Source organism: Leptonychotes weddellii, chromosome 7 (genome assembly GCF_054177405.1).
Source record: "Leptonychotes weddellii isolate Sample4059 chromosome 7, ASM5417740v2, whole genome shotgun sequence".
Taxonomy (NCBI): Eukaryota; Metazoa; Chordata; class Mammalia; order Carnivora; family Phocidae; genus Leptonychotes; species Leptonychotes weddellii.
Window position 1 is genome coordinate 37,723,904 of NC_138375.1, and position 23,254 is coordinate 37,747,157.

At 44.4% G+C, this 23,254-nt stretch overlaps 1 protein-coding gene across 8 annotated transcripts in view; it reads left to right on the forward strand.

The window, feature by feature from the left end:
• Nucleotides 1–23,254, forward strand: part of ABLIM3 (actin binding LIM protein family member 3) — a 109,249-nt gene that overhangs the window by 24,812 nt on the left and 61,183 nt on the right. For 6 of the 8 annotated variants that reach the window (XR_014146935.1, XR_014146934.1, XR_014146936.1 and 3 more), the window contains exons 3-4: nt 12,354–12,491; nt 22,838–23,021. Coding sequence is in view for 1 of the 8 variants with exons in the window: in XM_081826148.1 (XP_081682274.1) it covers nt 12,354–12,491; nt 22,838–23,021 (322 nt within the window). In the remaining 7 variants the exon portion in view is untranslated. The remainder of the gene's footprint in view (nt 1–12,353; nt 12,492–22,837; nt 23,022–23,254) is intronic. The other 2 variants (XR_014146937.1, XR_014146938.1) reach the window with 1 other exon arrangement.

Here is a 23,254-nt window from a genome sequence, read left to right on the forward strand (position 1 = left end):
TCTGTTTCTAAAATGAATAAATAAATCTTTAAAAAAAAAAAAGAATTCATAAAAATGTTAGCACTCCATTTTTGGATCTCTCTGATTCTCTTACCAAACTCTACCTGAGGCTGTAGCATTTAGGGACGTATTATCATTATTCATTCATTTGAATGAATGGAGTGCTTACTAGTCCCAGGGACTGGGTGTAGCATTAATGATGCAATTAAAAAAAAAAAAAAATCTTCCCTGCTCCATCCTGGAATTTCTTTTGGAGTGGGAGATGTATTTACTTTAGTTCTACATCTCTACAATATTTAGCTTCATCTTGTTATCATTACTGCTGCTTCCATTATCATGATCATGATCATTACAGCAGGCTTCAGCTTAGCTCTTGCAATGTACCAGGTGATGGGGCAAAAAGCACTTCCATGAAGAAAGGCTTTATGTTGGGGCACCTGGGTGGTTCAGTTGGGTAAGCATTTGCCTTCAGCTCAGGTCATAATCCCAGTATCCTGGGATCAAGCCCTGCATCAGGTTCTGTGCTCAGCGGGGAGTCTGCTTCTCCCTTTCCCTCTCCCCCTGCTTGTGCTCTGTCTCCCTCAAATAAAATCTTAAAAAAAAGAAAGAAAGAAAAGAAAAGAAAGGCACTATGTGTACACCACTTCTTCTCCATTCAGAAATTCTGAAAGGCAAATATATTATTCCCATTTTACAGATCGGGAAGCTAAGGCTCAGTGACATGGCATTTGGCTTAATCTCATAGAGCCTGTAAGAGGAAGTCTGGATTTGAACCCAGATTTGACAGGTTCCATAACCTGTTCTCTCTCCAGCTCACAGAAGCCACTCCATAAATTTCATGGATAGCAACAAAAATTTGGTTCTGTTTTTCTGTGAGGGTTAAGGTTCTGATCCACCACTTTGGGTATAGGCTGCAGGATGTGGCCTTTGAGTTGTGGGTCCTGTTGTGAGGATAAATGTGCAAGGGGCCACTCTTCATCTTATTCCTCTTGTGACACTGGCAGACATCTATGAGGCTACATCCATTTGTCCCCAACCCTTTTGTCCACAATTTCAAATGCATCTCTCTGAAGGGCCGTGGACCTTGGTCTCCTCATTGGCAAAACTGTGAGGCTTGTTGTAGATGAGGATGGCTAATAGAACTTTCTGCACTAGTGAAAATGTTCTATTTCTGTGCTATCTGATATAATTGCCACTTGCCTGGTGCTGGCCATTGAGAACTTGAAATGTGGCTAGTGTGACTGAGAAATGGGATTTTTAATTTTACTTAATTTTAATTTGAATAGCCACATATAAAGAATCATTACCATATGGGACCGTGCAAACCTAGAATGATCTCTATCATTCTTTTCACTTCTGATCTTATATATATTATTAGGTTGCAAACAACATTTTTTAATGAAATGGCATGAGGTATTAGAAGGGAATAGAGAAAGAAAAAATATCAGGACATATCATGTGTACTAAAAATAAGTTTGTTTGTGAAACTTTTGTTTCACATATTTGTGTACTGGGTCATTTTGCAAAATTAATTTTGTCTAGTAGTTCATGGTCAAAAAAATTTGAAAACCTTTGCCTGTCACAGAATAATGTCGCAGAGACCTTGAGAGTGATAGGCTTGTATGGTGCTCCTTTATCCAGCCTGGGGCTCTGCAAGACCTCATTTTAGGAATATTCTGTTCTTCCAGATCCTACAGGCATATGGTGAGCATGTGACTTCTCAAATGGTAATTGGAAGTGACTTTGTGGTCATCTATCTGTCTGGATGCAGAGATCCCAAACTGGTGGCCCACAGGCAGAATACACCCCCACAGATAAGCCTTTTGGGGACCTTAACATGTTTTTGCAGGACAGTAATCCCCCGGGGCCCAGCAGCTTCTTCTCCTTTAGGTGAGCCAATCTCCTCGGTTTGTCCCCTTGGATTGATTTTCCACTAACATTACCTGCCTGGCCCCTGAAGGCCTTTTGTGTTTCAGCCTTGTTTAATATGCATAGAATATTGAATCTGAAAGGAAACTGAGAGATCCAAGAATGCAAGCCTTTTTCTTTTTAGATGGGAAGACAGTGACCCAGGAATGGGGCGTGTCCTGCCCGAGGCCTCATGCAAAATAACCGCTTCCACCTCTCAGGGAAGAACCAGGTATCAGCAGAAATCTTGGTAGGACTGAGGAGGAAGGGAAGGAGGGAAGGAAGAAAGGGAAAAGGAGAGAGGGAGAGAGAAAGAAAGAAGGAAGGAGGGAGGAGATGGAACACAGTGGGATGATGGTGAGCCATCCTCTCAGCCTGTGGAAAGGAGGACCTGACTGACAGCTCAGATTTGGGGCTGGGGGGATGCTACTGTGGAGTAATCATGCTCATAGGTGAATGGATGGTGGCAGAGGTCATCCAGGAGAGCCCTATAGAACTTGGAGCAATGGGACAAGCACTTTGGACATGAAAGAGGGGCCTCCAGGGCACCTCTGCCCTCTGAGCATTGAGGCTGCTTGGGATGGCTTTGAGAATCCCCTGACATGGGTCACTTTCACCTCATTTTGGCCTCCTCTCAGGCAAACTGTCCTGATCTGAAGCCAGAGCATTTCCCTGCTGGTCCTGGTGCAGCCAGCATGATGGGGACTCTGAGCAGGTTTCTACCCTCTCTGAGCCTCAGGGTTGCATCTGTAAAGGTGTTTCTGTGGAGGAGATGGAGCCGAAGGTGCCCTGGGGGGCAGCTTGGAGAGAAAGGGATTCAGAAGTAGCTCCACGTCAGGCCCTACCCCTCTTTAATCACAGAAACTCTGTGGGCCCCCGGCGGGGCCTTTAAGTGCCTGGCAGTGTGGGAGAGAAGTTGGCCAGGGGTGAGGCAAAAAGGAAGAGGTAAGAAACGTGGTGATGTGGAAGGATTTAGAAACAAACACCAGGCTGCCCAAGTAAAGCATGTCTGGGAGCCCCATGCAATGCAAGCATTCCCTGGTCTAGGGGATGTCCCTGAATGCCCACCAGGTCACCGGATGTTTGCATTCCATGCATGGTTTATGATGGAATCAGTTCAACCTGGAGGCCATTTCATCATTTCAAGGAAGGGTTTGAAGCTTTAAAAAAAAAAACAACAAAAAAAGGAAAACAAAAAAGAAACCTCTAGGCGATGTTTTCTATATGCCTTCCGCTCTGATGTTAAAAACCCGTAAGTCAAGGGGAGCCCGGGTGACAGCTGATGTTTCTTGCATTTCTCAACAGTATCTCAGAGCCTGATGGCCTGCCCTCCTCAGGAAGCAAACATTGTATAAGTATTCAAACCTCTGGCTCAGAGGCCAAGAGACTGAGTCACTCAGAGCACAAGACAATTGCTGGTTTCCTGGAGTTCTCTACTTCCAACATGGCTTCCAGGACCTCATTCGAAACCCAAATTGTATTTTCAGATAAGCTGTAGAGATGTTGGAAAGGGTGCCTCAAGGCCCCAGTGCAGGGCAGCCCCATGCTGCCTGCTGGCAATGCTTGGGCAGGTCCCCTTCTTTCCCTTGGGATACACTGGGCAGAAGGAGGCCCAGCTGGGAATGCCCCCTGGGAGGGAAAAATCAAGCCTCTTCTAGATCTACAGTGCCTGTCCAAACCCTAGCTCCAACGTTTACATGTGGTGTGACTTCAGGCAAATTAACGAACCTCTCTGTGCCTCAGATTGCCCATAGATAAAAGAGGGATCCTATGGTATCTGTCTCCTGGGGCTGAGAGAATTCAATGAGATGGTGGGTATGAAGCCCTTAGCAAGGGGCCTGGCACAAAGTAATTGCCCAATTCATGTTAGTGTTGGGCTCTTCTTACAGCCCCTCAGGGTCCCTGACTGGGGGCTTGGTAAAGGTAGTGAGGAACAGAGTCAGCAGAGACAAAAGATTTGGTGTTGATTGACAGGAGGCACCCCCTAGTGGGAAAAATGCCAGATACGCTAGGGATTTTCCCCTTCTCCATCAGGTCTCAACTAACCCTTAGCTCTAGATCAGATTTTTAAAACCCCATGCCCCAGTGTAGCAAGATGATATTCTTGAAATATTAACTGGTATTTCCTTCAGCCACCCGTCTTGCTCCTTCCCCCTCTATTCAGGGAGGGAGGCCTCAGGGCCAGGATGGGCAGCAGAAGGCAGAGACAAAAGAGATCGCTTCCTGGCTTTTGAATTTCAAGTCTGTGCCCTCAAAACAGAAAGGATCCATTACAAAGCTAAATATTCTAGAGAAAGTGTAAGCTAGAGAGGGCAGAAAGGGCTCCTTTACCCCCAGCTAACAAAAATGATTCCCTGGCCCAGAGGTGGGGAGGAGAATCTCAGAGAAAGAAATGAGAACACAGATCTATTTGAGTCCTTAGAAAAGAGGCCCGTGCTGCCCCCGCTGGGCTGAGCCCTGGACCAGACCCCCAGTGAAGAGCAGGATGGGGGCACAAACTGGCTGCAACTTAGTTCTGCTTATCTTGAAATAGGAACCACGCTGACTTATAAGAAAGAATTGAGGGCTTTTTTTTTTTTATCTTGAAGTGTTTTATTGAATTCAATCAGAAGTATACAGGTTTTTTCTTTTTTTTCTTTTCTTTTTTTTCACAATGATAAGATGAACATAGAAATAAGTGGGAAGTTAATTCTATGACTCTGTATCTAGACCAGCTTTCTGAATTTACCAAATCAATAACGAACATGCAGTTCCCATTTTAGCGAGTGACTTCACTGTCACATGAAGAACACCTTCCAGCCGCGGGCCGTGGGGCAGGCCTCCTCGCCTGGGGCCCTGGTCATGCTAAGGGTAAGGAAGCAGCTGGGTCTAGCAGGTCCGTCGGCGGGAGCCGTCGTGCGGCAGCTGGCTGTCTGGCAAGAGCCGTCTGTCTGGCCAAGAGCCTGCCGTTCTGACACGTGTCCTGACAGCACACTTCGGGAGAAGGTGGCTCGAGCCATGTTGCCAGCTTCACTCCGTGACCACGGAGCACGCTGCTGAGCCTGGCAGAGAGAGAGGCTGGGGAAGGGTTTCTGTGGTGGCAAAAGTTTTACAGTAGCGTCTTGGGGTGACAGACCGTGTTGCTGACACGGGAAAGCGTGGCCAGGGCTGCGGCACCTGCCAGCACCTGAGGAGCCCCACACACACACCTGTCTGGCCGTCCATCCGGGGCCAGGGAAGGGGCTCGAGGCGGCCATCCCCTGGCCCCGGGGGCAGCCATCACGGCTCCTTCATCCTCCTCCTCGGCCACAGATGCTCAATTACTGCGCCCAGTTTCCTGGTCTGTACCCCACAAGCATTATTCTTCAGTCTGTGTGAAATTTATGTACATATTTTAAACCAGCTGGATAATGGATGGATGATTACTGTGGGGGGGCAGTAATCAGATACCCCTGGTAGCCTCCCTTAAGCCCACTCCCTCCCCAGAGGGACCCCCCCCACCCCCGCCCTTGGCACTTCTACATGGCAGGCAGTAGAGCTTCGTGGTGAGAACTGCCTCCTTCTGCCATTTACTAATGGTATGGCCGTGGGCAAGGGACCTCAGCTCTTCGGGCCTCATCTTCCCCATCTGTAAAATAGGGTAATAATACCCGCCCCTCCTGAATTACTAGAACTCAGTGAGATGGCATATGTACACTGCTGAGCCCAGTTCCTGACGGAGTAACCCACTCTGCAAATACTATCTCTTATCCTTCCAGGCCTTTCTTTGGGCATTTGCCCCTGCTCGCTCTTCATGCATGGCTTCATTCCGAGCTCCCTCCTTATGCTTCTGCATCTTGGACCACTGATCTGCAACCCCTCAGCCCACCTAGGCTAATGCTAAGCCTCAGCATGACTCCAGATTTATGGAAATATGTTCTTCAGTGAACTCTCTCCCTCACCTTTCTGTGACTCGTGGGCCATGCTGCAGGTTGCGCTCTCTTTTATCCTGTTACCCTAGAACACACAGCCTCAGACAATGACGCGGGAAGCCTAAGTTCTCTCCCTCTCCCTCTGGGCCTCAGCCTGCTCATTTGCTAAATGAAAGCATGGGACTCATCTTATTCGTTCTTGTATTTATCCATCAAGTACTCATTGAGCACTCACACGCCTGGCACGGACAGTGCAGAGGCAGACAGGACACGCATGGTCCCTGCCCCGAGGCTCCCAATCTCCTGTATTAGGTAGCCTCCCAGTCCAGGGAGATCTGATGGGTACCAGGGATCCGCACGATGAACACAGATGTCATGACAAAATGAGATACACACACAGGGCCCTTAGGGGTTACCCAAAGCAGCTCTCACGGTCTCCCTAGCAGAGTTTTCAGAAAACAAATCACTCACCTCTTCTAAGTATGCACACACGACTGACACGCCAACACGTCCCCCTGGAAACAGCAGATGTGCCCAAAATACACCGCCTCAGGAAAGCATAGATCATAACCTCTGTTTCCCACAACAGGAAACACCCAATTCACACATTCCTCTGCAGGATACATCCAAAGCGTGTCAGCCACCCACCTCTGCAGCCCACAGAAACCCATAAACAGAAAGCTCAGCGATGGTGGGGGTGGGGGGGCAGAAGAGGTTGCTTTAAGGTGGTGAACGGGCTGCAGCCGGGGTTTCTCTTCCTGAGCGGCAGCAGGGAGGGAAAACCAGAAAACCTTTGCCCAAGTTGGACTGGTCCCAAAATGGATTTGATGATGTTTGAGCCAAAGTCGGGGTTAAGTGGCAGGGGGCAATTCAGAAAGAATTCCTGCATTGAGTTGGAGGTGGGGGTGCGTGACTTCAGAGATCCTTTAATATCAATTATTGCTTTTATTTATTAAGCAGTGTCCCAAGCACTTTTATATAATTTAAGTGATTTAATACTCACAGATGACTTGCATTGTTCCCACTCTTGAGATGAGCAAACTGAGACAGGTGTCGTCATGCATTTAACTCGTTCAAGGTCACACAACGGGCAGGCAGCATTGCTAGAATACAGACTCAGCCCTCCTGACTCCAGCATCCACACCCTGAACCCCCGCGCCTGGTGCCTCTCAGCGCAGGGATCCCATGTCACTGCCGTCTTGCCCCCGGGGCCAGAATCAGGGCTGCAGACCCCGGTTCAACTCCAAAACCAAACTCAAGGTCATGTTGTAAACGACCAGAGGCTCTTCTATACAGACCCCACCCTAACCTGGCAGGCAGACGGCTTTCTTTTTTTTTTTTTAAAGATTTTTATTTATTTATTTGACTGAGAGAGACACGGCGAGAGCGGGAACACAAGCAGGGGGAGTGGGAGAGGGAGAAGCAGACTCCCCGCCGAGCAGGGAGCCCGATGCGGGACTCGATCCCAGGACCCTGGGATCATGACCTGAGCTGAAGGCAGACGCTTAACCGACTGAGCCACCCAGGCGCCCGGCAGACGGCTTTCTACCCGTGAAATGCCTGGATCCACAGTCGGCTCTCCTGCTCGGTACTTAGGAAATACCTGTGAACACACTCCGGGTACTTTGGGCCCTAATGGAGCCGTGAGTTGCCGATATGTGACAGTGTCAGCACCCGGCCGCTTCCCAGGGCCCCGGGCGTTTGCAAGCTCGTTTTGGAACTGGTTGATTCTCCCTGCTTGATGTTTCACTGTTCGACCAGAAGCACCACTGTTTTTATTACACTTCCAGCCATTTTTCACAGCTGTTGTGCTGTCTCCAAGTCAGCTTTGTCACTCTTTTAATTATACCCCAGGATAGCATAGGTGCTTCTACTTTCTAAAGACGATTTTAAAGATGACTCGGTTAGAATGGAGGGACGTCTTTTTCTCCAAGGTCAGGCCGCCCTCAGGGGAGGAAGGACCAATCGTGCAGGCACCAATCGGTAAGGAGAACGTAACTTAGGTCGTGTTATCTGTGAGGGAGGAAGCATGCTAATATCTGCTTTTAAAAGAGACTAATCTGATGGCAGCCCAGCCTTGTCGAGGAGAAACTCCTGAGACCGGGGCGGCAGCCAGCCGGAGGGAGGGAGAAAAGCCAGGTGCAGGAACTGGGTGCTGAGCTTATTTCTTGCTCTTTGACTCGCGTGCTCCTTTCAGCTTACCGGGAGGCCAGCCACCCTCCCCTTCCGATTTGCTGTTGTGCTCCAACACTTTTAAATGATCTCTGTCGCCTTTGGGAAGAGCTTTACTTGCAAATTTCATCGTGGAATTAAGTTGTGTTTTCCAATAGAACTAAAGGTCTGCTGTGCGTCTATTTCAGACCCTTCATTTTTTCATCTCAAAGGCATTGGCCAGCTGATTTTCTGTCTTAAAAAAGTAGACTGACAGCCATTGCCAGTTGACTTCTTTGCTTCTATTCTTGGAAAAATTAAGATTGTCCAGTCTCGCAGTAACTGAAAAATTGTGATTTTTAAAAAAATTAGTATTTATTTCATTGCTCGGAATCTTTTGTTTCTAGATCAAATTCAGGATGGGTGAAAGTGTGTGTAATTGGTTCCGATTGCAAACTGCTTTTGAGTACAACTTTAAAACTCTTCAAGGATGAGAAGGAATAATTTAAGTCTGAGGTGGTACACCCGAATTAATTTGTACATGTTATTTTTATATAAATAGGATTCAACCAGACTTCATTTCTTGTTCCCTAGTCTCAGTGCCTGGTGTTCCGTTTGTGGATCTATAAAGTTGTAATGTCCAATAATGGTACCACTAGCCACATGTGGCTATTTAAATGTAAATTTATATTAATTAAAATGAGATAAAATTAAGAATTCAGTACTTCAGTCACGCTAGCCATATTTCAAGCGCCCAACAGTCACAAATGGCAGTAATTATTATATTGGACAGTGTAAATATTGAACATTTCTATACTCGGAAATCTATTGGACAGCACTCCTTACAGACTAGGAACTGTCAATGTCTCTCCTAGGTGCCCTTTACTGGTCAAATAACATTAAACAGAAGCCAGAGATTCCCTACACGCATTTTAGAAACATATCACATGATCTCTAAACTTGGTAACTTCATGGGTTATTTCACAACTTAGCAAAGCTAATGTCCTTTGAGGCCCATGGCTACTCTAAAATGTTGCTGTCAGGGACAAGCTGTTCAAAATTCAAGTACAAGTCAATTGAAATTCAAGGGACATTTGTACATAAGGCAAATGTTATGACTCATGTGGCTGGTTTCTAGTACTTTCGGAGATAAAAATTCGTGGAAATAATAACCAGCAGAAAATCAACAATAAAATTTCAATGTTCTGCGGGGGAGGGGGGTGGCTAGAGATTGGTGGGAAGAAATGGCACCTTCTCTACATACCTAGACCCACAGAGTATGGTTTGATTATGTCGTTGATTTAATTACCCAAGGATACAAAATCTTCTTGGAAACGAGGTGGCTTTCAGGGCAAGAGCAGATATGGCATATCTCAGCCTAGCGTCCCTTGACCCCTAGAGCTCCTGTTGGCACTATCTAGATAAGGAAAGGTCTTCACGCGTCTATAAGCTCAAATCTTGCTACACTGCTGCCCTTTTGTAATCATAGTTTATATCCGCAATCTGGAAGAACTCACACAACAATGGCTGCATTTCTATTTCTGGGATTATTTACAAATATCAGACATTTGTGGGTTTCCAGCCACAGTTAGCAGGACCAAAGCAGCACACTCATCCTGAGGGAAGCGGCAGAGTTAGGGCTGGGGGGCCCATCACTAGCTCTGCCCCCAGAAAACCAATTTTCCTAATCTGTCCCCTCACTCAGATTTTATACCTTTTTATCTGAATGGTTCAAAGGCTGAGTATTGACTGAAGACCATGATCACAAATCAATTTCCCCCAGAAAATCAAACCAGGGAAAAACCGAGTTGATCTTGGAAATTGGTTCTTGAGCAATAAGGCAGGTTAAATTAGAAGAGGTAAATGAGAATTCGTGCAGTGATTTTGGAGGGACTTTTGGATACTTTTGAGACTTCTCATCACTGTTGGTGATGATTATCCTGTTAGTTCTTACTTGTTTTTCAGACTCTCAGCTTTGTTTCCCTCAACAATTGTGGATCACTACACTGCCCAGATAAACGGGATCTACATTTTTCTCACAAATTGGTGGGAGAGGGGAGAGTGAAATATTTTCCAGGGTTGGTGAGCACGAATCAGAGAAAGAAGAGACAGGATGAATGGTTATGGACATTCTGGGAGTAGGGAAGGATTGCTCTGAGCTGTGGGGCAGGTGTGATGATCATGGTACCAGTGAACATTTATGAAGAACTTCATGCACTTTTCGAAATGCTTTACATGTATTAACCCATTTAGTGAATTAATTAATGATTTTGTTAACTAGCTAACTCACTTAAATTTTGTCTTAAATTTAAGACAGGAGAAAAGTTGAATAAGGGGCATGGACTTCTCAAGACAAAGATTGTGAGAAGGATATTATCTCCCACCTCAGATAGCAGAGTTGTCAGATTCAACATTTTCAGGGCTCAGTAACCAGCTTTTTGCCTTACAGGGCACTGGTGATTCAGGAGACCTGTAAGTGGAAGATAATTGAAAGTCCATGGGCACCTGGGTGGCCCAGTTGGTTAAGCATCTGCCTTCGGCTCAGGTCATGATCTCAGGGTCCTGGGATCAAGTTCCGTGTTGAGCTCCCTGCTCTGCAGGGAGTCTGCTTCTCCCTCTCCTCTCAATCTCTCTCTCTCTCTCAAATAAAATCTTAAAAAAAAAAAGTCCTGTTTTTCTGTTACTTGTCTTTAAAAGGAGGAAGGCAGCTGAGATCAATTATGGAGGCCATCTTTGAGAATCTGAAGAGAGCTGTAGGATAATGTACATAACACCGAATTTTATATTTAATTAGAAATACTAGATCCCAGGTGTATCCATCAGGATATGCTGTAGTAACAAGGCCATAACAACAAAAATTCCTCCTTGCTCACCATAGACGTTCGTCCTGGATTAGCCTTGGAGCTGCACTCCAGGACTCAATCAGGGATCCAAGCTGATGCATCCTGCACACCATCTGGGGTATCACTGGTTGCTGGGTTATGGAAAAGGCAATATGGCAGATCACAAACTGGCTCCAGTTGAAAGTGACACACACAATTTCCATTCACATTTCATTGCCAAGCAAGACACCATGTGCCATCCTTCATTGTGCCTAGAATAAAAGATTCAACTTTCAGTGAACAGCCATTAACAACTACCACACTAGGTCAAGAAGCCCTGAATCGAGTATTATCTAAGTTACTTTGCAGTTCAAAGTTCATGTGAGTCCAGATTAATTTATAATATGCTTATTCAAAATTTAGGTAGTAAGCCTGCATGTCTAAATAGTAGACATCAAATTCCCCTCCAATCAGGTAGTCATCTTTATAGCCAGGACAAGAGTGAGCTTTCTCCTAATAGGGTATGAGCAAAAGATTTTGGACTGTTGCTTCAACTTTGAAAATTGAGGAATTGAGGAGTTCTCTCCTGATCCCTCTAGGGGCTTCCTACAAGAGAGAAGATTTGGTTCCTCATTAGCAAAGTTATCTCAGTAGCTTATACATAATGAGATTGGACCAGACAGCTGTCAATATCCCTCCCAACCCTGATTTTTTTTTTTAATTCTAAGCAGGTGCCTACTATTATTAAAAACCAGATAACCAGATTTTAGAGTGGTCAAGCAAAGTATATCTCAGGGACAGGAGATCTGGAAAAGTAGCCATGAGAGAGTCTGGGCAAGAGGGTAATAGATTCATAAGCTAGTAGAGCTCTACAGTATCATCAAATGCCCAACCTCTACTGATTTCAGCTCCTTCTTAATCTCTACCAGATTTTTTTTCTTAATTATATACTTTTGACATTTTCTCAGTGCTATGGAAAGTGCCACTCAAAGGCAGCTTTAAGATGAGTCCCCACACCAACCTCCTTCCAACTAGAGTGCCTCCCCTTTGTGCCTCTTTTGTAAAGCCTGTGCTACCACTGACCACCCTCATTTCATAGATGTCAAAACTAGAGGCCCAGAGAGGGGATGTCACTTGCTTTGCTCAAAGGCCAGTTGGAGGCAGGATCAATCACCCAATTCTTTGAGACCCATGTCAACTGCAAAAACCAAATTCTCTTTGAGAAATTTGGGACCTGGTTTTGATCCAGAAATCACCCAAGAAATGGTATTTCTGGATCATTTACTTTGAAATACTCTACTTCTTCTTTTACTTTTCATCTTCCGTGAATTTGGCCTCTATTATGGCAAAGAAAGGTTACGCTCACTCGTAAGTCTCTGCCTGCTTCAGGAGACTTATGAACTCACATCCTGATGGTGCCTTGGCTTGGCACATGCAGCCTGGTGATGTATTGAAGGTACTTGGCTAATTACCTGCACGCTTTCTGCTTTTTCTCCCAGTTAGGATTATGATAATGTCTTCTAACAGAGTTCCTAAAGAGGAAGGGCCTTCTGGATAGTGATCTCTTTGTTTCTTTCTGCAGTTCCTTATCAGCAGAATCCTTACAATCCCCGAGGCAGCTCCAATGTCATCCAGTGCTACCGGTGTGGAGACACCTGCAAAGGGGAAGTGGTCCGTGTCCACAATAACCACTTCCACATCAGATGCTTCACCTGTCAAGGTAGGAGGCCCAGACTCCCAATGCCCCTGTCAGATTGCAGGCCCTGGTTTCACCCATAGGACATGCCACAGGGGCACGCAGAAAACATACAGGCCGATACCTCTGCAGGCCTAAAGAAACTTTCCTTGAGCCTTTATGAGAACTCTCCCTTAGACAGTGTGGAGTGAAGAGGAAGGAAAGAGTTGGGACGTGGGGGAGGGAGGGAAGCTGGTGACCTCAGCGTGGTAGTGCTGACCCAGGAAGAAAAAGGCAATCCTGCAAGCTTAACCTGCACAGCTGGAGAGACTCCTGTCTTGTGCCTATAAATCAATTTGAGAGTGAATGAATGAGCAAGCTGTCCTGGCTAAAATTCAGTGTGGCTCTGAGATGAGCACCTATTCTATGACCGTGTGGCAATCCTCAAAGGTGAGGTTTAACAGGGTACATTATGACTTCACTAAGGTCTGTAATTTGGAAGCAGGTGGATGTTGGGTTACCTCTGGACTCTTAAATTACAAGTTCCTAAAGAAGCAGGATAACTAGCAGCAGGAATAAAGAAGGACTCTGCTGAAAGAGCCCGGGGAGCCCTCTGGCCCTGATAGATGCCTTTCCAGCCTCCACTTCTTGAGGCTTTCTGTTCCACAAGGCAGCCATTCTGAGGTTGGATGGCCCCGTGGGTTTAGAAAATGTTTGACCCCAAACCAGTAACTTCCACCTGTTGGTTCTAGATTTGTTCTCATGAAGTTTGCTGAATACTGCATGTGTGCTGTTCCCTGTGGCTGCCGTTCACCTACTTGTAGTCAGGTCTCCCCACGCCTGATTACACTGCAGGTCCTTACTTTGAGCCTCATCTGAAATGATTCCAACTTGTATCATCTTGGAGTCTTCCTTGATCCATTCTGGTTTGTCACTATCATTCTAAAAGGATAGTGCCCAGAACAGACCATGGTTCTCAAGGTCTGCCAAATACAGTGGGGGTACCCTTTCCGTTAATATGATTGATGTTGGATTGACCTCCTGAGGAGCCACTCCACGGAATTGACGTATATTGAATTTAAGGTCAGTTGAAACCTCAGATCTTTTCATTTTAGTAATTGCTTCCAACCTCAGTCTCATGTGTCTGAGATTGACTTACACTGCTGTTGAGAGAAATTCTGGATTTCTTCCTCAGGATCTCACTAGACACTGCACTGAGCAAATCAATTACATATTCACATTTCCTAATGTTTTTAATGGAAGCACATATGGAATATAATTTAATTGATGTGATTTAAATTCTGTATTGAGACTTGGCAAACCCCTTTAGTGTAAGCTGACCTGCGAAAGGGTCTTGGCGAGTGACCATTTTTACATCACTAGAAGCTGGGGCAGGAAAAAGGGTAAAAACAACAAAATTGTTCTAAGGAGTTTTGAGCTACGACTGTGCAATTGTATTCTTAAGAAAGTATGTTAGTTACCCTTTGCTGGGACCAAAATTTAATAGTTTAAATAATTTTTTGTTTAGCTCATGATCCTCTGGGTTGGCAGGGCAGTTCTCCCAGGCTGAGCTGGCTCTCCTTGTCTCCACTCGCCTCATCACAATGATATTGGTGGGTCACCTGGCAGTGGTTGGCAGGCTGTTGGGCTGAGTGCCTGCATATGGCTTCTCATCCTCCAGCAGCCTGGCTTGGATTCATTTGCATGATGGTCTCAGAGTTCCAAGTACAGCAAGAGAGCAAGCTTCAGAAAGCAAGACCTTTTTAAGCCTCAGCTTATGTCATACTTGCCAATGTCCCATTTGCCAAAATGAGTCAAGTGGCCGACCCAGGTTCACGATCATGGAGAAATAAACTTTGCCTTTGGTGGGAGGATTTGCAGATTTCAAGGGTGTGAATGCAGAGAAAGGAAGAATATGGCCATTTTGACAATCAACCACAGGGAGGTTGTAGAATATCTTTTCATGGAGATTTTAAGGGAAAAAAATAGATTTACTTTTCTGACTGTTTTCAATGTCAACTTGCTTAGAAGTGAAACAAATGAGAGAATTTTTGTTTCCAGCAGTAACCAGTTATAGTTACCCTAAATAGCCTCATTTGAAAAAGTTAAAATCTCTATGAATTTTTCTATAGTTCTTTTACCATTCACTACTGCACTGATCTGCAGAGGTGAAAAACAAAAATAAAAGCAGAAATCCTCGTGTGACTGCCAATGCCAGATTTAATCCTAATGGTTTATGCTAAACCTTGGCAACCTTGTGCTTTTGCCTTGATGGCTGTATAGACCATGGAGACATAGGAAGAGGCTAGAGCCCGGTCTAAGTAGGAATCTAATAGGAGACCTCTGAGTAAAGCTGAAATTTTCCCCTACGAAAATCTTACTTTCAATGTATGGATGGATGAGAAATAAACTGGTGAAGGAGACAGCAATGAAACCGTCTGTACTAACTTTGGCACTGGGTAGAGGAGAATAAAACTTGTATCAAAACGTCTACCTATAATCCACCCTTAACATGGATTCATGTTCTATATTCATGCTATGAATTGGCATAAATTTTAAAAAAGCGAAACAGAATTTAAAAGAAAGTCATCCCACACTTGGCAAATGGCAGAAACAAGTGATATTCCTCTTTGGAGGAACTCAGCTTTATTCCGGACCTCAAAGAACTCCCACGGGTAACATTATCAGCAAAATGAGTAACTTACAGTCAAAAACACACAAATCATAATGGAGGGAGAGCCACAGAAACAATGAAGAGAGAATCAGAACCTCAAAGACTTCATAAATTTGTATTTTTTTAAAAGATTTTATTTATTTATTTGACAGAGAGAGAGAGCATCAGGGAGAGTGAGAAGCAGGCTCCCCACTGAGCAGGGAGCCCGGTGTGGGGCTTGATCCCAGGACTCTGGGATCATGACCTGAGCCGAAGGCAGACGCTTAACCGACTGAGCTGCTCAGGCGCCCCATAAATTGGTATTTTTTGACATTATATGATGACTACATAGAATACATTTAAATAGGTAAGAAGAGCCATTTAAAAAGAGCAAGAAACAACACATTATAACAAATAGCACAGCAGATTTGAAAAAGAAACAAAACTTTAGAAATAAAAATATATAATGTTTGAAATTTAAAAGTCAGTGTATGGATTATATAGCAGATTAGATGTTGCTGAAGAGGGAATTAATGAACTATAGGATTTAGCCAAGAAAAAGGTATATACATGTAGTCCAGAAATATAAGAAGGTGGTAAAAATAAAAGATAAGTTTATACATGAAGAAAATAGTGGAAAGGGTTGACGTATATTCAATCAGAGTTCTAGAGATGTGTAATAGAATACCTGAGTGGGAGGACAATATTTGGAGTCATGACAGTTATGCAATGTTCTAGAACTGTTCAAAGACACAAATCCTTGGATCCAGAAACCTAATAAATCCCAGTAGAAAAATATAAAAGAAATCCACCTGTATACGTCATCAGAATGAAACTGAAGATCACCAAAGACAAACGACAATTTTAAAAACAACCAGAGAGAAGAAATAGATCATCTGCCTACAAATGGTAAGTAGACTGAGAGCTGACATGTTAGTAGCAACAAGGAAGCCAGAGACCAGTGGAATAATTCCTGTATGTACTGAAAGAGATAACTGTAAAGTTAGGATTATGTATTCAGCAAAAGTATTTTTCTAGAACAAAGGCAAACCTATAGCTAACATCATACTTAATGGTGAAAGACTGCCTGCCTGCCTATAAAGGCAAAAGTAACAAAAGGATGTTTGCTCTTACTACTTCCATTCAACACTGTACCGCAGGTTCCTATTGGGTCAGTTATGTAAGAAAATGAAATAAAAGACATCCAGATTGAGAAAGCAAAAGTAAGGTTATTTCTATATGCACATGACATGATCTTATATATAGTAAATAGTAAATCCTAAGGAATGCACTAAAAAACTCTTAGAAATAACAAGTTAATCCGAGTTTCAGGATAAAAGATGAATATACCAAAATCAATTGAATTTCTATACAGTTACAATAAACAATCTGAAAATAATATTAAGAAATGATTCCATTTACAATAATGTCAAAAATAAAATACATAGGAATAAATTTAACAAAAGTGTAAAATTTGTACTCTGAAAATTATAAAATATTAAAGAAGATCTAAATAAATGAAAAGAAATCTCGTTTCATGGATCAGAAATCTTAGTATTGTTAAGATGGCAGTATTCTTCAGACTGATCTACAGATTTGAGGCTATCTTACTCCGCTCAGGCTTCCACAATAAAATACTGTAGATTGAGTGGCTTAAACAACAGAAATTTATTTTGTCACAGTTCCAGAGGCCAAGATTAAGGTGCCAACATGGTAGGGTTCTGGTCAGAGCTCCCTTCTTGGCTTGCAGATAGCCATCTTTTTACTGTGTTCTCACATGTCTGGAGAGAGAGAGAGAGAGAGAGAGATGGCAAACTGGCTGGTGTCTCTTCTAAAAAGGGCACTAATCTCATAATGAGGGTCCCACCCTTACAACCCTCATCTAAACCTAAGTATCTCCTCAAGGCTCCATACCCAAATACCATCACACTGAGGGTTAGGGTGTCAAAATACAAATTTGGGGCAGGACACTATTCCATTCATAGCAAATGCAATCCCCATAAAAATCCCATCTGGTTTCCTTGAAGAAATTGATAAGCTGATTGTGAGATTAATATGGAATTGCAGGGAATATAGAATAGCCAAAGCAATCCTGAAAAAGAACAAAGCTGGAGGACTCAAACTTCCCACTTTCAAAACTTACTACAAAGCTACAATAGATAAGACAATGTGGTACTGGCACATGGATAGACATATAGATCAATAGAGTTGAGAGAGCAGAAATAAACCCTTAGGTTTATGGTCAGGTGATTGTCAACAAACCTACCAAGACAATTCTACAGGGAAGAAGAGTCTTCAACAAATGGTGCTAGGAAAACTGGACATATATATGCAAAAAAACAAAAAAAAATGAAGTTGGACTCCTTCCTCACGCCATACACAAAAATTAGGTCAAAATAAGTCAAAAACCTACATGTAAGAGCTAAAACTATAAAACTCTCAGGAGAAAATGTAAGAGTAAGTCTTTGTGACCTTGAGTTAGGCAAAGACTTCTTGGCTATGACACCAGAAGCACAAACAACAGAAGAAAAATAGATGAATTAGGTGTCATCAAAATTAAATACTTCTCTGTGCTTCAAAATATACCATCAAGAATGTAAAAAGTCAACCCACTGAATGGGAGAGGAAATTTGCAAAATATACATCTGGTAAAGAACTTGTATCTAAATTATATAGAGGATTCTTAACAACTTACTAAGAAAAAGACAATCCCATTTCAAAATGGGCAAAGGATCTGAATAGAGGTTTCTCCAAAGAAGTTCTATAAATGTCCAGTAAACACATGGAAAAAAATGCTCAAAATCATTAGCCATCTAAGAATGAACATCAAACCACATGGAGGCACATGTCACGCCATGAAATCGGCCATATTCAAAAAGACAGAGAATACAAACGTTGGCAAGAATGTGGAGAAACTGGAACCCTCCTCCATTGCTGGTGGGAATGCAAAGTGCATAACTCCTGTGGAAAGCAGTCTTGCAGTTCCTCTAGGAGTTCAATGTAGAGTTACCATATGACTTAACAATTTCAAAGTCATAAGATGTATGCTTAAGAGAAACAAAAACATATGTCCATGCAAAAACTTGTGCATGAATGTTTATAGTAGGATTATTCATCAAGTCAAAAATTGGAAACAATTCAAATATCCATCAACCAATGAATGGATAAATAAAATGTGGTGGAACATTTTGCAGCAATACATCCACGTGGATGAACCCTAAAAGCACAAATGGCCCATAAACATATAAGAAGATTCTCAATTTCATTAAAAATCAGGGAAGTGAACATTTTAAAGTGAAATTTAAAATCACAGTAAGATGGGGCACCTGAGTGCCTCAGTCGGTTGAGTGTCTGACTCTTGATTTCAGCTCAGGTCATGATCTCAGGGTCGTGAGATCGAGCCCCAAGTCCGGCTCGCACTGGGCATGGAGCCTACTTGGGATTCTCTCTCTCCCCCTGCCTGTGTACCTACCCCCCCACACACACACTGCTCGTGCACATGCGTCCTCCCTCTCGAGAGAGAGAGAGAAAGAAAGAGAAAGAAAGAAAGAAAGAAAGAAAGAAAGAAAGAAAGAAAGAAAGAAAGAAAGAAAGAAAGAAAAAACAAGGAAAGAAAAGTGTGTTTTTAAAAAATTAAATAAAATCACAATAAGATGACATTTTATAGCCACCATGTTGACTACATATATTATCAGCTTTCAATGATGTTATGGACCAGTGGAAACTGCTGGTAGGAATGCAAATGGGAAAAACTCTGGAAAACGGCGAAGCTTCACCTCACAGATACAAGAATGTTCAAAGCAGCATTTCCATAAAACAAAACAAAACAAAACAAAAACTGCAAGCAGTTCAAATGTCCTTCAACAGTGGAGTAGATCGATTGTGATACAGACCATGGGATACAGCACAGTTACTGAAAAATGCAGTTACATACATCGACATGGACGAATCTCAAAACATGATCCTAAAAGTATGAAGCAAGCACAGGAGAATAAATGCAGTAGGGTTCCATCAATATAAAGTTCAAAAAGGGCAAAACTAAACAATGCATAATTTGTGGATACATCAGAGGTGGTCAAAGTAGAAAGAAAAGCAAGAGAATGACAAACACACAATTAGGGACAACATGGGGAGGGGATGCTTTCAGGATATGCAAACAGGCTTCTGAGGCACCGGGAATGTTCTGTTTCATAAACTTGGGAGCGGGTACCTGGGAATGCATTTTATTCTTCTTCTTTAAATGGTGTTTGTATATTTACTACATTTTCTGTATGTATAATATAGTTCACAGTTAAACGTTTAAATGTTAAATAGATCACCCTCAGGAGCCCTTCTAACACTTTGGTTTTGAAATTCCATAAAACTCCGTCTCATTTGAAAAGTTGAAAATCAACAGAATCCTATGACAGACTTGTGGACTCTCGGGTCTGGGTGTGTTCTCAGTTACCACATAGCCCCTTCACTTCACAAATGAGGCAGCTGAGCTCGAGAGAGGTGGGGTAACTTTTTCAAAGCCACGCAGCACCTGAGTGGTAGAATAGAAACATGGACCACGGTCCAGCGACCCCCAACACAGTCCGTTTTCCCCTGAAACACACGGTGACTGTGGGCAAGGTCTCTTTCTGGGCATTATACTAACAGTGAACGTTCATTCTGGATTTTCTCAAAGGAGTTCTAACTTCTCATATCCTGTCCCACTGTCAAACCAAATGATCTGCTTTTTTTTTTAAATTAATAGATTTTATTTTCTTGATTCACAGAATAACGCGTGTCCTGGGTGTTGCGTTAAATTCCACATCAATTCCATACTGTAGACCCTCTCCAGGGCCTTTCCTGTTATTTGGATGTCAGGCTCTGCTCAGCCTCAAATACATCGGTCCTGCTGTCCGACTTGCCTTCTATCCCCGTGTTCCCCACTGTATTTCCAGGAACCCCCTGAGATTCTTATCAACCTTTACATCCTTTCTACCAAAAACTTCCTCCTTCAACTCCTTGGGGGAAATGGAGGAACTGATTGTTCCAAGTTTTCTTATGACCTCCTGGGTTTGTCCACTGGGAGAGGTGGCTCTGGGGGTGGAGCTGGCCAGGGAAACAAAGGAGAGAAAAGAAGGAAAAAAACAGGACCTATTTCCAATGAGGTCGTAGGCCATGACCTCACTAATTCCACAGCCATGAAGTCAATCAATCTGCCACCTGCACACCCCAGAACACCCTGTACTCTGGCCTGGCCTGCTCTTGAGGCATTGTTTGATGTGATGAATTTTCACAAAGCCTGGTAGAAGATGAACCCTCTGCCATCAACCACCACCACCACCTCCACTAATAGGCCGCTGCCTCTCTGCAGGCAGGGGTGGTCTCCAGGGCCCTCCAGCCCCACCTCGCACTGAGTTTAAAATGTTTAGGCACCTGGTAAGCCCCGAAGGAAGCTCTGCTTCTCCTAGACTCACGGCATATCAGTGTCAGAAGAAAAGTTCAAGTCACTTTTTAATCCACCTTCTTCATTTTACATACATGTGAACAGAGACCAAGTTCATTATCACCCAGAGAGTTAATGGCAGTGACAAACTCAGAGCCCAGGTGGCCCAACTCCCAGACTATACATCTCCCACTGTGCTGCACGGTCCCCCTAATGCTGTGACCTCTGGGGCTCCCCTCCTCCTCACTCATCCTGGCCCCGTAAGCCTGCCTCTGGCCTGCAAAGTGAACACACACTTGCGAAATTCTTCTGCCATGCGCCTAGAAGTCCATCCTCTCTTTAACCTGGGTGCTTTTGCATTACCACTTTCCCTATGAACAAGGGGGTAGTATTTACTGGGGTGGCATCACCCAATCCAGACCAGGTCCCCACAATGACAGGCTTGGAATTCCTTATTGGTTTCCACACCATTGAGCTTGCTTCAGAAAGCTGATCTATGCTAACCAAGTCCTCAAGAAACCAATGTATAAAATCAGAGTGCCCTTTTATTAATGGAAATAAGAGCTGTCATTCTCCATTGTACTAGTTCGCATTGCCCTGACCAGCTGCTTCCCAAAGGTCTAGGTAGTAAGTCAAACTATCAGTCACTTAGTGAATGCAGTCTCAGAACAAGGGGGCCGGTCATGGGGTTGGGATGGGCTCCCCAATGGCCTTCCTTTGATTGCTGGCCAGCCCCTTCTTGGCTGACCACCCCTGCTTTAGCCAGACCAATACACTCAGCAGTTCTGGTGGCCCTGAGAGCCATTCGATCTCTTGGAAGAAACTTTGCCTCTTTCTGCCCTTCCCATTAGGTGTTGATTTCATAACTTAACCCTCAGAGGGAAATCTCATTTGCCACGTTTCCAAGTCCTTTGGAGGTGGGGAGTCCCACATGATTCCGTCGTTCAAGCACCTATAATTACATCCACCTACTCCTCTATTATCGGTTCTACACATTTTCATATTGTCCGCAAGGATATCCCATAAGACCTTATGACATCTTGTTGCCTGTCTATGCAAAAGCTATCAATGCAATTGGTCATTTTTGCAACTGGGTGATGGGACATCATTATAGCCTTCTCTCTTCTTTTGTTTATGTCAGAGAGTTTCAAAATATTTTTGTAAGTTTTTGAGAAACTAGGAGAAAAACCATCCGTGGCTTCTCAATATCCCACAAAGCTGGACTCAGGCCCTCCTCCAACTGGTCCATCAATACTTTCCTGTATTACTGCCCTCCACTCCCTAAAAACACCACCCCTACCCCAGTCCCACCTCCACACAAATACCACTTGCAACTTCCTGGTTGTGTGCTTTAGCTCATTTTCTGCCTTCAGAGTGCAACTTAAGTGCCCCGTCCTCCAAGAAGCCTACCATGATCCCTCCCCCACTGACATTGCTCCCTTTTCCTCCCCACTCACAGCACTTGCTGCCCGAACCAGCCCATGGCCTATCGCCCATGATGTATGTTCTATAAGGTCGTCTTTTGGCATATATTGTTACCTCTTCACAGTTCAGGGATCGTGTTTTATCATTCTTGCCTGGGAACAAACTGACTCTCTATGTCTATGGTGAGAGCAGATTATAAACGTCCAATCATCCATCCTACTACCATCCTCAGTTGTCTTCACCTAGCACAGAATCATGCAAAGAGAAAGTGCCCAGGGAAATTTTAACTGAATGATCTTATCCAATTCATAATACCACCAGTATGGCCTTGTGTGAGCCACGCAGTCCTAAACTTTCATCCATGCATTGAGAAGATGGTACAATGCCAGTGGTCCTGTCAGGATCAGCTGGGGAGTGCACTAAACCGCAAATACCTGGGCCCTGGCCCCCAGGGAGTGTGATTCAGGCCCAGGCATCTGCATCTTAAGGAGCCCGAAGGTGACTCCAATGCAAGTGGTCTTCAGGGCACACTTTAAGGAGCACTAGCCCCGGGTGCCTGGGTGGCTCTGTTGGTTAGGCGACTGCCTTCGGCTCAGGTCATGATCCCGGAGTCCTGGGATCCAGTCCCACATCTGGCTCCCGGCTCGGCGGGGAGCCTGCTTCTCCCTCTGACCCTCTCCCCTCTCATGCTGTTTCTCTCTCTCTCTCTCTCAAATAAATAAATAAATAAAATCTTAAAAAAAAAAAGGAGCACTAGCCCCACGAGGTCCGATGTGCCACCATTTTCGGGCCACTTGTGACCAAGTCAGACGTCAGCCTTGTCCCCCGTGAGAACCTCGTGCTTGCCCACCTTCCCTGGACTCAGCCTGCCCTTGATTCTCTCCTTGTTCCCCGCAGTGTGTGGCTGTGGCCTGGCCCAGTCGGGCTTCTTCTTCAAGAACCAGGAGTACATCTGCACCCAGGACTACCAGCAGCTCTACGGCACCCGCTGCGACAGCTGCAGGGACTTCATCACCGGCGAGGTCATCTCTGCCCTGGGCCGCACCTACCACCCCAAGTGCTTCGTGTGCAGCTTGTGCAGGTGGGCAGGTGGCCAGCAGAGGCCGGGCCCCTCTGGCCTGAGGCCTTTGGCGGTGTGGGGGCTCACAGGGCTGTACACTGAACACTTGGATTTCTAGGCTCTCGTGGGTGGAACGATCTGACAGGCCAGTGCTTTTCAAACCTTTTAGCAGCTGAACCCTGTCTGTCAAATATGATCTCATGTAAAACACTAGTTTGTCTGGTGATCAAGACGGAGTGAGGACCTGAGCCGCC